The sequence below is a fragment of the Pelophylax lessonae genome, assembly GCF_965119305.1.
Source record: "Pelophylax lessonae genome assembly, chromosome: 1".
NCBI classification, from domain to species: Eukaryota; Metazoa; Chordata; class Amphibia; order Anura; family Ranidae; genus Pelophylax; species Pelophylax lessonae.
This window is the reverse complement of record NC_138768.1, coordinates 605255691-605271018: the sequence shown is the minus strand read 5'-3', so window position 1 is coordinate 605271018 and position 15328 is coordinate 605255691. Positions and strand designations below refer to the sequence as shown.

The following is a 15328-nucleotide window of genomic DNA, read 5'->3' as shown; positions in this document are numbered from 1 at the left end:
CCCTCTTTGCAAATCAATCCTGTTTCAGGATTCCTTTGCAAAACAGGATAACACCAGTCCTCCAATTCCTCAGCAGTGGCTGAGGCCTGTAGATCTGTGATCAACTGGGCATCATCGGGGAGGATGTGGGTTAGGACAGGCATTTGTTTTAGGGCTCCTAAAGGTAACTGTTGTGCGGCTGCTTTTGCTATTTTGTCTGCTAGTGCGTTGCCCTTGGAGATGTCATCAGTACCTCTGGTATGTGCCCTACAGTGAATGATAGCTAACTCTGAGGGTAACAACATAGCCTGAAGAAGGTTGGTGATGAGCTCTTTCATCATGTCTGCACGGGGTGAAGTGACACTTTCAATAGTTTCTAGGCAGTCATGTGGTTCTTGGCCCATATCATCTGCTGAATCCATCTACTATTGACTAAAAGGAACTCTTATTTCTTCCCTGCTTTGGGCCTATATGTAAAAACCTATTTCTAGATGTTCATGTTTGGCCTTATGTGTTTGTTTGTGTTGTTCCTAATACAGGTGATGCACCTAGCAACATATGCTTTCACTAATTTAGGCCTGTAAATGCAAAAAAAACTTCAGTAATACTTCATATGTTCTTTCCCACCCCCTGTGTCCTATTCCATCATACTAGGCAATAGACAGTGGGGCGCTAGCTGCGGGGATACAAGATCTCCCCTTCTTTTAGAAAAAGGCCACTCTCAACTTTTTCTAAACCATCACCTAATTCCTTAAACCTGTTCTGTAGCATGCGTTTGTAGCTCTAATAATGTGTGATCTTTTGGCCTGACTTTCAGCTCTACAACCAGGAACCATCTACAAAAACATCCTCTTCTCCCTCTATGGCTGTCTAGATATATTATGTCTATACAATCATGTTGTTGTGTAACACACCCTTTAATCCCAGTAACCCATTTAAAACTGGGGCCTACCTAGGGCAAAAGATGTGGCCATCCCTATTACCATCTCACAAGATGCTATGTTTGGAGTCACCTCAGGCATGCCTTAGACCTGGACTGCGACCATCTTTGGACAAAAACTATAGGGCAAAATCCATCACCATACTCCTGGGCAAGTACACCTGTCATGGTCTTACAATTGTCCCTTGCATAAACACAAAACATTTTTCCATAATTTGGGAGGCCCAGTGCAGGCGCTACAACCATAGCATTTTTCAGATACATAAACGCATTCAACATTACTTGTGACATTTCTGGACCTGTGGCTTGTCTCAAAATGTTGTCATAAAATAGGAGCAGTCGGATCCATTGCAATCAATGATCCTGGTTTTGTGGGCGGGCAAGACCCACTGTGGGCTGGCAAGACCCACGTGACTGACTCTCCTTTTCCCCCTCTGTGAGAACAAAACCAAGGTAAACAACACTTTCCTGACACCATTGTCATTATTCCTGTGACACTTTGTGTCCACATACATGTACATTTCTCAATGAACTCACTCGCTCTGACTGGCCTCCACAGAGTGACTACATATGTTATCCACATATTGTAGCGGGACTGACTCATGAGCAGGTGTCCATCCCCTCTTGCGTGGTCTGGAGAACTATAGAGCAGACAACTAAAACTGTCTATTTAGCCCTGAGGCATTTCTACACCAGGTCAGTTACCTGGACTGATTATCAAAACAAGAAACAAAGATGGCTGTGTCTCCTCGTCCATTAGGACGGTAAAAAAAACGCATTACTTCAACCAATCACTGTAAAGTGGGTAGCATCGGATGGTATGGCTATCAGTAGAGATGGCACATCAGATACCACTTGCATACTACATACTTCAGTCAGATAAAACTAAAACTTTTTGGCTCTGTGCCAATCTTACTAAAAAAAACTTTTTTATTTTTTTTTTTTTTTCTTCTGCCAATCTAACAAAAACCTGTCCAGAGGTTCCCCTCCCTCAATAGAGGACTCCCCTAAAATATCACCCAAAAACTGAAATCAGATAAAAAGTTAATCTGACTTGAAACTTTTGGCTCGGTGCCAATAGGGTCCAATGGTCACACTAATTGCGGTAACCCTTTCTGTCCCAAAATAAATTCCATAACTTATAACAGGAATGAAAATATTTAAATTTGAACCCCCTCCTGGCAAGCAGCCAATCTCCAAAACCCTGCACCAGAGCTCCCCCTCACATTTAGGGACACAAGGGACCCACTTGTAAAATGCAATCCCTCATCATCTATAATCCTATAAAAAACAACCTCAAAATATCTTGCCGACCACGGCGAACTATGTTTCGCCTGATAAAAACTGTATCTGTTCACCATTATTACTCCTCCCAGAGGTTCCCATGCTCTATGCACAAATGTACAAATGGCAAAACTCCAAAAACTCCACAAAAAGATAATTGCATATGTTTGGCAATGCTGGGACGCATAGTCCCACAAGCTGGGACCCATAGTCCCACGAGCTGGAACACGTAGTCCCATCAGGCTCCGCACAAGAATTGACCCCCTCCCTAGGAATGTGGGAACCGCCTCTCCCTAGAAATGTACCAACGTCAGGGTCAACGTCGTAGCTTCAAACAATTATGTATGTCTAACCCGGAAAATGAACATTCAGAACAACAAAAACAGGGGCGCCATGTTATCCTGTGAGGTAACACTATTTCAAATGCACCCCCGGCCAAGAGTCCGTCCAATGCATGCCCGACTTCATACTCCCTAACAAACTAAGTGGACACCTAGGTATTATTCTGAAACAGTGCCAAATGATTGAGTACTCTCCTGACTCTTCTATAATTGGTAAAGGGGGGGGGGTTTCTAAATGTCTTGGTGGGGATCCCATTGAAGGTTCGGCTTCTAATGTCTCTCCATTCCAGAATTCTTGTGATATGGAACTGCTAATCACTCCACAATCCACGAGAACTAGAAGATTCATGCCATCTACACAAAGTGAAATCATAGGCAGTTGTTGGTAATTGAGAGACACACGGGGAAATGCCGAGTCCCCGCCTTCTGGGCACCATCATTGTTGGTTATTAAAAGGGGGCCTATTCTGAGAATGCTCTGCTCTGCCCCTGAATCCCCCCTTGCCTCTTCCACTTTGATAGCGTCCCTGATAGGGTGTCTAAAAATATGTAGCAACGGGCTGTTTCTCTCTGGGGAGATCAAAACATCCCGCCGCATCCTTTTCTGTTAAGGCTTTCTGGAAACCATCCATGTCTTTGTTTGTCCAGTCTGAAACTTGCTGTTTCACAATCACCATGTATTGGGACTTTAAATTATTGATAAATGTCTGAATCATGAGGCTGTGCCGTTCCTTGGTGACACTTAAACCGGCCTCCTGATTCCATACATTTTTAAACCTTGTCCAAAATTCCAGGACGGTTTCACTTGACTTCTGCTTACAGGTGATTGCTGTGGCAAGTGAAGGATATAGACTAGCAATGGGGGCACCAGGGGCATACGAGGGTGGACATCCCGAATGACCCAGATGGGATTTTTCTGTATTTGAGCAGAATCTCTGTTTCTCCACGGCGTGGAGACCTGGAGCTTCTTTGCCTTTCAGGTTACTTTTCGGCCTTTTTGTCCTCTTGTCTGTTTTATTAATCTCTGTCCAGATTGCTAAATTATCGACCCACGGGTCTGTATATGTATATCCACCCGATACCCGGGTGACACACGCTTTGCATGTCTCCCCCCGGTTCAGGTGGGGGGATGTTCTTAGACTGACTTTTCCCCATTCCCAAGGATATCACAAATATCTCTCCCTGACAGAGAATACGTACAGATTATAAAGCTTTCTTTTCTGTGATATACCTGACTCTTAATATCTTCTAGGCTAAAACCTTTAATACATTTCACATAACAATGTATATTAATTCTTAATACTCTAACTTAAGGTAGACCGTTCTTCTACCTTAATTTACTTCCAGGAATATTACTCACCAAATATTCCTGGCCATTTACATAACAAGACAATAAACAAATACCAATATTCTCTCACTCAATAAGACATGTCTCTATGATTTACACATTCACATAATCACTTGTTACCATGGTAACCTTTTATGGTTTCAAAACCCTCCTTCAAGCCACTGATGTATATAAATTAAACCCATATACTTTTGGACTCGGGTGTCCCTTTTAGGACAAAGAGAAAAAAAAAAAACCCTTTCCGAGTCTTGACCAATACCTCCCGGGTACAGTGGCTATCAAGAAAGTTTTCCTACCATTATAGACAAACAATACAAATTATCTTATACTTCTATGCGACAGAGAAGGAAAGCTTAAAGATTTTTCAGACACAAAACGAGCAATTTTCTAACACTTCTTAAGTCTCCCTGAGACTAAATATTTCCCTGAAATATTTCAATTATAGGTATGTTGCGTGTGTTCCCGGAACACACCAACCCCTGTGGTTCAATTGGATATGAGTTTAATCAGGGTCCCCCGGAGCCTCACTACAATCGGTTACATAGAAAAGGATTTTTCTACTTACCGAGTGAGTGGGTGTCCGCGGGGAGTGATTCTCATATCCCAGACGAGCCCCCAAAACTGTTGGTATTTAGGACCCCTGGTCCGATGGTAGTCCCGGACTACCTATGGCTCCTTTGCTCGTATTGTGTCTGGCAGGCCTGGGAGGCTGGTTTCTGGAAATAACACAGACGGAGACAGATGTATAGTGAAACCAAGCTCTCAGTTTATTATAGGCTCGTTGCGGCTTATATAGTAAAGATAAAGGCATATAATCATAGGTATAGGGCACTTGTTACGTTCTTATTGGTTAAACAGCTTCAGGAGACAAAAGGTCACCTTGGGGAGTAATACCATATAAGACATATCTCGTGTGACTAGAATCACCTGACACAGCCTTATCGCGAACTGCAGAAACTTTCCATGGTACGTAGACACTTTTCATATCTTGTGTAACTAAGGTCAAATACACACACAAACACACAGCTTATAAGACATTAATGCATACAAAATGGGGTAGGGACATACAAAATGGAGGACACATAGAATTTGATATCTCCCCATCTCCCATAAGCACCATGGTCAGGCAGGCACAGCACACTCTTTTTCCCACTCTTTGCCCTGCTGGAGGACAAAGAGCTTGTCCCCAGCCACTAGCCTGATGCGACCACATGGGAGAGGGTCAGAGCTTGTTGTCAGGTCAATCTGATGCTAAACCTGGATTACGAGATTGCGCCCCAGTTTAGATATATCTGCCTGAGCTGGGGAAAAAAGTGCAAGTTTTTTTCCTGCTGCCAGCCCTGCATACTTGTGCCTAGGAGGACCCAAGACTGAGATCAGGCCTCCAGCCTTGACCCTCTGCCTCACTTTGCCCAGGTGCCTCTCTGCCTGCACCACCTGCTATTCTCTCACTCTATCACCCAGATCACCCCACTGGCAGCCCCAGGCCATCTGGCATCCTAAGCATGAGGCCCTGAACCCTCCTCCTCTCCTTTGCTGTGCTCTATTGCCATTCCCTGGGCTGTTAACCGGTGTTGTGCCATATTATGGCCCAGAGGATCATTGTCCATGCTCTGCCATATTGCCTTTACCCTGAGGATCATTTCCCCTTGCTATGTCTCATGGACTGGTTCCCTTTTGCTGTGCCATATTTCCTCTTCATGGTTGTTTAACCCTTACTGTGCCATTCTATTGCCCTGAGGATCACCTCTTTGGTGTGCCATAATGCCACTCTGAGAATCATTTCTCCTTGCTGTGCCTCATTGCTACCCCAGGGGCTGTTTCCCCTTGCTGTGCCATATCTGCACTCTATGGACTGTTAACCTTTGTTGGACCTATTACTGCCCTAAGGATCTTCTCCTTGTGTCATGCCATATAGCTACCCACATACTGTTTATCCGTGCTGAGCCCCTTCCTACTCTGTGAACTGTATATCCATGTTGTGTCCATTGCTACTCTGTGGACTGTCTTCCTGTGCGGTGTCCTAACGCAAACCCTCCTATACCCCAAAGTTCCTCAATGAATTGCCTCCATCCATCTGCTCTCTCTCTGGGCTCCTAGTTCATCACAATAGGCTTGTCTGTTGCTCTATTGTCATTCCCTGGACTGTTAACCTGTGCTGTGCCATATTACCTTCACCCTGAGGATCATTTCCCCTTGCCATGTTTCATTTCGCTTTTACTGTGCCATATTTCCTCTCTATGGATGCTTAACCTGGATGTGCTATTCTATTGCCCTAAAGATCACCTCTCCTTGGTATGCCATATTTCCACTCTGAGGAATCGGATCATTTCCCACTTGCTGTGCCTCTTTGCTACCCCAGAGGCTGTTTCCCTTTGCTGTGCCATATCCCTGCTTCATGAACTGTTAACATTTGCTGGACCTTTACTGCCCTGAGGATCTTCTCCCTGTGCCGTGCCATATAGCTACCCATGTATGGTTTATCCGTGCTGACTCTGAGCCCCTTGCTACTCTACTGAACTGTTTACCCATGTAATGCCCATTGCTACTCCATGGACTATCTCCCTGTGCGGTGTCCTAATGTCAACCCTCCCATACTGCGCCCGAGCCTCGGGTTCTATGTGAATTGCCTCCATCTTCTCTCTTTCTGGGCTCCTAGTTCGTCACAATAGGCTAGTCTGTTAAAATAAAATCCAGCATTATTTAGGTCTAATAGGACTTGGTCGGGCTTTAGATAAGGTATAGGTGTGTAAATGTTACTGATTTTGACTTCCAGTTCACTGCATTATAGCATGCAAAATGCACAGCGCTGACGAAGTATACAAATTCTCATCTGACGAGGACAGTGATGAGCTCAGTGACACTGACACAATTTATGAGCCCATTGATAGCAGCGACATGCTCACTGACACCTCTGAATCTGATGAGGAAATTCCTCCTCCTACAAATCATGTCAGAGCCCAACAAGAAAGGCGCAGCAATCCATGTTTTATTACAATGCCAGCTGCTACCTCCAGTAGTGTAGCACAAAAATTCTGGGGGGGGGGGGATGCCGCAGGGACATGCCATCCACAAGTGGCGCAGGCTTCAAAAGTCAGATGCTGAGCACAAAATGCCTAAGGAAATTGGAAATCCTGTGAGGTCTCCCTCTAACAGCCAGAAACCACAAATATCTGCCTTCCCTGGAAACCCAGAAATGTCTCCACACAATTTTATCAAACACCTTTATGAAAAGCTAACTATGGTTGTGGCATAAAAAAAAGGCAAAATTACTAAACAGTTATTTTTTTTTTTTCTACTGCCTAATATATGTAATATATGCCTGTTATATCGATGTTATACTCAATAAAGATATACATGTAAAAAAAAAAGAAAAAAAAAAACAATAACCCTAGTGCAGTCCCAGCGCAAAGACTTTGTTTTCTATGTTGTCAGTCACACACCACTGCATTGCAGATGCACAGCAAACCACCACATCACAACTCTGTTGTGGAGAATAGAAACGGGTAAGTGTTACTAAACCCAGGACCCTGCATTCACTATATCTGGTCTCCCACAGTACACAGAACATGGAAATGCAATTATTTTAGTAAATATAAACTGCTAACTACCTTTTTTTCATAAGCAGTATATAGCGGCCTTGTGACTTCTATCAGTTCCTGGTTAAAGCTTGTAGGAAGAGTTGTCATTCTCCTTTGACTGTTCTGCAGGACCCCTGACCCTCTGTCTGGACAGTGCAAATTTGTCACATGCACTCTCCCAAGAAAAAAAAAACTCTCTAGCAATACACACCAAACTGAGCATGTGCAGAGTGCCCCCAATGCTCTGTTCTATCAGGAGATGGATTGGGGACTGTGGAAGAAGGGGAGGATCAGAGAAGGCAGGTCAAATAGCCTTTTAAAAAGAATGCAGAGGATTACCCACTTAGGCTCCACAGTTAGTATAACAAGTATGCTTTTCTGCATAAAAATATTTTACTGTTGTCGATTTAGTAACCCTTTAATGATAACTGTGAAAACATGAATAAGAGGACGCAAATGCCTTGTGCATTACCTCCAAAATAGTTTATTGTAAAATCATAAAATGGTAATATACTCCCAAAAGCAGAATAAAATCAAGCTAGACAATTGCAGCAATCCAGCAAGTGAGATGGGCATCCCCACCGACGCCACACAATGGAGAAGCTTACGCGTTTCGGGGGACAGACCCCCTTCCTCAGAGCTATCCCAACCAAACAGTGTATAACCATTTATATGTTTGCACATGGAGGGCACCTCCTCCCAGCAAAAAAAAAAAAAAAGTGGGCGGGAGCACCCATAACCCCTTCCATGCTGACACATCAATGACCTGCTCACTACATGGTGGATGAATCTCTGGGGCTGGCGTTCGCTTTTCGCTTGCTGGCAGAGGTATGTTGCCACCATTTTGTGCTTAATTTCTCTGTTTTTATTTTTCTGTTGCTGCTTGTTTTTTTTTGGGCTGGAAGGATGTGTCCTCCATATGCAAACATATAAATGGTGGTACACTGTTTGGTTGGGATAGCTCTGAGGAAGGGGGACTGTCCCCCAAAACTAGTACGTTTCTCCATTATGTGGTGTTGGTGGGGATGCCCATCTCACTTGCTGGATTGCAGCAATTGTCTAGCTTAATTTTATTCTGCTTTTGTGAATAACTCCTTCCATGCTGTCACATCAATCCCCTGCAGGGAAAAGAACAAGCCACAATAGAAAATGGAGAATAAAAAGGGGGTGCATTTAGCGCCCACTTGCTTGGGATTATGGCCACCTTCAATATAGCTTCAGGAATAGCCATAGGTTTAGTGGGATGGTTGCAGGTGGGCTATTATGGGGTTAATTCTACCTTTTGGAGCTGAGGCAGGTATCAGCCAATGGGGTAATTAGAGGCTTCTAGAAGACAGGTGCAAGGTGTTATAAGGAAGTGCCTGTGCCCTACTTCCTCCTTTTGCATCCGAAGAGCAAGAAGGAAAGTTCAGCAGGAAGGAAAGTTCCAGATTCAGCATTCCCTGAAGTTCTACTTCCTTACCTGGGGTCATGGAAGACTTACTGAAGCAGTTGATTCAGAAGGCAGAAGGAGCCGGTGGAGAGGAATGGCTGCGGCGGTGTCTGTCTTTCTCCACAGACACTGAAGTACAGCAGGCTTCTCATGCAGCCGGGAGCATGAGAGACAGCGGTGTGGCGTGCCCCCCCCCCCCTCCCACTCAAGAGTCTGTGCAAGGAGGACAGGAGCCAGGAGAACTGCACCCCCGAGCGCTGAGGAGTCGGGCGCCGGGGAGAAGACAGCGCCATGTGGAGGGAGGCGAGCGGGAAGCGGACCAGCCGGTCAGTGGACAAGACACTGGAAAGACAGGGGCGTGCGTCCGCCGCCCTGAGAAGAAGAGGAGAGCGGTCTCGCAGTCTCCTAGAAGAGGAAGAAGAAGCGTAATGGACACTATGCAGGCGGGTCCCAGCTCGGGAAGAGGGCGCCATCTGGTGGCCAGAGAAGTTACTGCAGCGCCTGTTAACTCCTTACTGGAAGCATCTCCATTCATTCACCAGGCTCAAGGAGCAGTGGCTGATAAGGTGCTGTTGGAGGAGGCGGCTGGACAAGAGGCTGTTTCACCTCCAGCAGCTGGTGAGTCATCACAAATGCAAAATTTATCTGCGTTAATTGCTTCCTTGTCTTCCCTAGTTAACTGTTTGGCTCCTGGCATTGCGGTGGCTGCAAAAGATTTCTCAGCACAGCAATCTCAAAATGAGCCTGTTTTTTCTCCTGCAAGGTCTTCTCATGTTCCGTTTAAAGACCAGTGTCAATTTAATGCTGAACAAGTGTCTACCAGTAATTTTTTCTCTATGGCCCCTGTGACGCAGATGGGTGGTAGCGTGCCGGAGGCGTGCATGAAGAGCGTTATGCCTTGTGAAATGTCGCCTCTGGGCTACCATCTAAATGTGTCGTTTAAGGAAAAAATTTGGAGGGGTGATTTTGTAGATTTGTTGTCCCTGTTGCCGTCACATAAGGAATTTGCGAAAACGGACAAGAGGGAGGACAAACAGGATGAGGATAGGCGTAGGAGCGCACCTAGGTCTTTCCACAACTGGCTACAGGCATTTTGTATTTTTGCAGGAGTGATGGCGGAAAGACATCCGGAAAAGTGCGGGGGGTTGTTTCAACACTTAGACCACATATTGGAAGCCTATAAGAGCTTCGGTGGGTTAGGATGGTATTTTTACGACGAGTCCTTCCGCCAAAAATTGTCGGTACACCCGTCGTTGCAATGGGGTATGAAGGACGTCGGCCTTTGGCTGAATTTGATGGCGCCCCAGAGGCAGGTACCCCCCAAGCAAACGCAGGCGGGCACTTCGAATATGGCTTACCGCAAGGGTTTTTGCTTTGCTTTCAATGAAAGCCAGTGTAGATGGAATGCTTCCTGCAAGTACAAGCATGAGTGTTCTTTCTGTGCAGGGCCGCACCCGGTGACTAAGTGCTTTAAGAAGTCGGCAGTGGGTGGGTCGGTGCTCACACAGAAGGATATTTTTCCTAAAAGCCTGCACGCCAGTGAGGCTGGAAAAAATGCGTCCGTGGTTGGACATATACCCAAGCAGGGAGAAAGCACTTTTGCTCACTGAAGGGTTTGAGCGGGGTTTTCCGCTACCTACTTTTGCTGGATCTGGCTGCGTAGGGGTAAAGAATTTGAGGTCGGTAGATGTTTTTCCGCAGGTTGTGCGGGACAAAATTTTTAAAGAAATCGAGCATGGAAGGGTCTCGGGTCCGTTTGAAAAACCGCCGTTTGTTAATTTTCGCTTATCGCCTTTGGGAGTGGTGCCTAAAAAAGAACCCAATGAGTTTAGGGTCATTCATCACCTGTCCTATCCCAAAGGCGATTCGTTAAATGACGAAATTGATGAAGAATCTTGCTCGGTTTCCTACGCGACGTTTGAAGAGGCCATAGGAAAGATTAAGACTTTTGGGCCAGGGGCTTTGTTAGCCAAGGCGGACATAAAATCAGCCTTTCGCCTGCTGCCAGTTGCTCCAGAGGCTTTTAACTCGCTAGGTTTTCAGCTGGATGGTTTTTATTTTTTTGATAGATGCCTCCCGATGGGCTGTGCGCTGTCCTGCTCATATTTTGAGGCATTTGCCACTTTTCTGCATTGGGTAGTGTGTGTTAAGTCGGGTAGTGGCGGGCGTGATACACTACCTGGATGATTTTTTATTTGTTGGGCCTCCAGATTCGGATGGTTGTTTGCATTTGTTGGAATCTTTCAAGGCAGTTGCGGATGAGTTTGGTGTTCCGCTAGCCGAGGAGAAAACGTGTTTGCCGGCCACGGAATTGGTTTTTCTGGGTATCCGGATTGATACCGTACGTTTGGAGTTTCGGTTGCCTGAGGATAAGCTGGCGAGATTGAAGGGGCTGATTCGGCTGTTTTTGGCTAGAAGGAAGGTTTTGCTGAAAAGCATGCAGTCATTGTTGGGCTTGCTGGCCTTTACGTGTAGGGTGATGCCCATGGGGCGCGTTTTTTCGCGCCGTCTTTACCTGTCAACGTCAGGTTTAAAATCTCCGTTCTCCCACATTAGCTTGAATAGCTCTTTGAAGGAGGATTTACTGGTGTGGGACGAGTTTTTGGATACTTGTAATGGTAGATCCTTTTTTCAGGCAGATTTTGTTTTCGCTCCAGATTTTCGTTTATTCACAGACGCTGCTGGCTCTAAAGGTTTTGGAGCAATTTGGAGGACGCATTGGTGCTGCGCGGAATGGCCGGAGTTTTGGAAGTACAACAAGCTAACGAAAAATGTGGTGCTGCTTGAGATCTTTCCCATTCTGGTGGCTTTGGAGCTATGGGGCGTTTTCTTTGCGGACAGGCGTATTTTGGTCGAGACGGACAATAAGGGAGTCCTTTTTGCAGTAAATTGTCTATCTTCCAAATCTGTTTATGTCATCAAAGTGCTTAGGAGAATCGTGTTGTTGTGTTTGAAGTATAACATCTGGCTTAAAGCGAAACATACCCCGGGAGTGCTAAATAACCTTGCCGATGCATTGTCTCGGTTTCAGATGGACCGCTTTCGAGAACTGTTGCCGGAAGCCGACGTGGAAGGTATCGATTGTCCGGGCCATTTGTGGAAAATTGTCGAGACCTAGTTGAGAAGGCGATTGAAGGTTCCTTGGCACCCAAGACTTGGGCGAGCTATACTGCCGCATGGAGAGACTGGTTGTGTTTTGCTGAATCAAGAGGTCTTGCCGATGGTTGTCCGTCAGAAGGGGTGGTGTTAGAATTTCTGGCTTCAAGGATTCAACAACAGGTGTCTTATAATCATTTGAGGAAGACGCTTGCGGGTATCTCATTCTTTTGTCGTCTAAAGGGGTTTCGGCCGTGTACGAGCTATTTTGCTGTACAACAGGCATTGAAGGGTTACAGGAAGATTTCTTTTGTAAAGGATGATAGGAGACCTATTTCCCTTGATTTGTTGGGAGATTTATGTGCTGTAACGAGTGAAGTATGTAGCTCCGTTTATGAAGGGATTCTTTTTAAGACGGCCTTTGCATTGGCTTTCTTTGGGGCTTTCCGCATTTCGGAATTGGTGCCTTTATCCAGAAGAGTTGAAGGGGGTATTTCGTTTAAAAATGTTCTGTTGGGTGAGGATGGGGTTCACATTTGGATTTGCCGTTCAAAAACGGATGCTTTAGGGAAAGGGGTAGGAATCAAGCTGAAGGCTCAGACGCCGGGGAGGGTATGTCCTTGGGCGCTGGTTCGGAGATTTCTGGGCATAAGGCCTCAGGGTGGTTTTCAATTTTTAGTTCACTATGATCTTTTCCCACTTACGAAATATCAATTTGAGTTTGTGTTGCGTAAGTGCTTAGAGCGGTTGGGTTTGCATGGATTCAAGTTTTCCTCCCATTCATTTCGTATAGGGGCAGCTTCGGAAGCAGCAAGAAGGGTTTTTTCGGAGGAGGTGATAAAAAGTATGGGGAGGTGGAAATCGAATTGCTTTAAAGTGTATGTTAGACCTAACATGTTTGTTTAATTCCCTCAGGTGGCCAACGAACAGTATGGATCCTGGGCCATTCGTTTATTTTCTGGGCAAGAAAACGTGCAGCTCAGCGTAATTACTCTACTAATTTGTCTCTCCCTTTGGAATCCTTTAAGTTATTCTGGAAAGGCATTAGGGGCCTCCAGTGGCATCAACTTTATTTTCATTTGACTAGACTTTATCAGAATTGGCCCCCTCCTTCCATTTTGTTGATACATGCGGGTGGGAATGATTTGGGGAACAGAAAAACGTTAGAATTATTATTTATGATTAAAAGGGATTTGCATTTTTTCTCTCTCTCCTCTCCTGGGACAGTAATTGTGTTCTCGGAAATTGTGCCTCGCCTTACTTGGCTGTCCTTGGATCAGAAGAGAATTATGGAAAAGATGAGAAAAAGGGTGAACAGGGCGATGGAGAAATTTATGCCGTCAATTGGAGGATTGTCATATAGACATGTGGATCTGGAAGGCGGGATACCGGGCCTGTACAGGCAGGACGGAATTCACCTTTCCGATGTAGGACTGGATATCTTTAACTTGGGTCTGCAGTATGGCATTGAACAGGCCGCGGTGGTGGGGTTGGGCCGTTCTTGTTGCTCAAGCCCGGCTGGTGGGGACGGTATTTTTGTTAATTGATTATGAAGTTAACGCTTGCTCGAGTTCTAAATAACTGAGCTAGTACAATTTATTTTCACTGTGATTTTGGTTTGAAGTATTATTATTATTATTATTATTATTATTTATTATGATTATTGATCATCTGAGTATTTGATTTCATATTTAAAACCAATAAAGCGTGCCGCGGCCATTTTCTTGCCAATACTGCTGTTAAGTCTGGTTATTTACTAATTGAAGTGATGTTTGAGTGGATGAAAGTGTGGCCTATAATCCCATAAAAAGGGGGTGCATTTAGCGCCCACTTGCTTGGGATTATGGCCACCTTCAATATAGCTTCAGGAATAGCCATAGGTTTAGTGGGATGGTTGCAGGTGGGCTATTATGGGGTTAATTCTACCTTTTGGAGCTGAGGCAGGTATCAGCCAATGGGGTAATTAGAGGCTTCTAGAAGACAGGTGCAAGGTGTTATAAGGAAGTGCCTGTGCCCTGCTTCCTCCTTTTGCATCCGAAGAGCAAGAAGGAAAGTTCCCCACCCCCCCTCCCTTGTCGCGTGCACACTTTGTGTGGTAGGGTCACCCTAGTATTCTAGGGGGGACGGTATTTTTGTTAATTGATTATGAAGTTAACGCTTGCTCGAGTTCTAAATAACTGAGCTAGTACAATTTATTTTCACTATGTGATTTTGGTTTGAAGTATTATTATTATTATTATTATTTATTATGATTATTGATCATCTGAGTATTTGATTTCATATTTAAAACCAATAAAGCTTGCCGCGGCCATTTTCTTGCCAATACTGCTGTTAAGTCTGGTTATTTACTAATTGAAGTGATGTTTGAGTGGATGAAAGTGTGGCCTATAATCCCAATAGAACAGAGCAATTTAGGCACAAATTGGTGGCAACATACCTCCGCCAGCAAGCGAAAAGCTACTGCCAGCCCAAGAGATTCATCCACTATGATCTCCTAGTATAATTCCTGAGGGTAGTGAGCAGGGGATTGATGTGTCAGCATGGAAGGGATTATGGGTGCTCTCGGCCACTTTTTTTTTGCTGGGAGGATGTGTTACCCATGTGAAAACATATAAATAGTGATACACTGGTTGGGATAGCTCTGAGGAAGGGGATCTGTCCCCAGAAGTGCGTAAGCTTCTTTATTGTGTGATGTCAGTGGGGATGCCCATCTCACTTGCTGGATTGCTGCTATTGTCTAGCTTGATTTTATTCTACTTTTGTGAGTATATTACCAATTTATGATTTGACAATAAACTTTTTTGGAGGTAATGCACTAGGCATTTGCACCCTCTTGTACATGTTTTCAAAGTTTTCTAAAGATCGCCCAGTTTGAGGAGGGCTGCATCGCTGAAATTATTAAGTGCCACAATCCCTGGGTCAAGATCTTTGGTCTGAGCACTGGATGGTCTTTTTACTTTTTGTCTAAACACTTTAATGAAATGTCATTTTTGACACTTGACAAGTTCCAACAAAAAAAAGTAAACAGTGCCATGTGCCTGTCACAACTGTTTCCTCCCAGTGCACACCAGCTGCCATGCGAATAGCGCCACACCTGGTGTGAATGAGTCCTTAACCAAGGCAGATACAGTATAGAAACAAATTATGTTGCTCAATATAAAATTATTACATTTATTTACAGTATCTCACAAAAGTGAGTACACCCTTCACATTTTTGTATATATTTCATTATATCTTTTCATGTGACAACACTGAAGAAATGACACTTTGCTACAATGTAAAGTAGTGAGTGCACAGCTTGTATAACAGTGTAAATTTGCTGTCCCCT

General features: G+C 44.7%; 1 protein-coding gene across 1 annotated transcript; it reads left to right on the top strand.

The window, feature by feature from the left end:
• Positions 1-9332: 9332 nt before the first annotated feature.
• On the top strand, positions 9333-13547 carry LOC309548717 (uncharacterized protein; the record flags this gene model as incomplete). Its single annotated transcript, XM_082248673.1, has 2 exons — positions 9333-9522; positions 12916-13547. The coding sequence occupies 2 exons, from the start codon at positions 9333-9335 to the stop codon at positions 13545-13547; spliced, it is 822 nt and encodes a 273-aa protein (XP_082104799.1).
• Positions 13548-15328: the final 1781 nt, after the last annotated feature.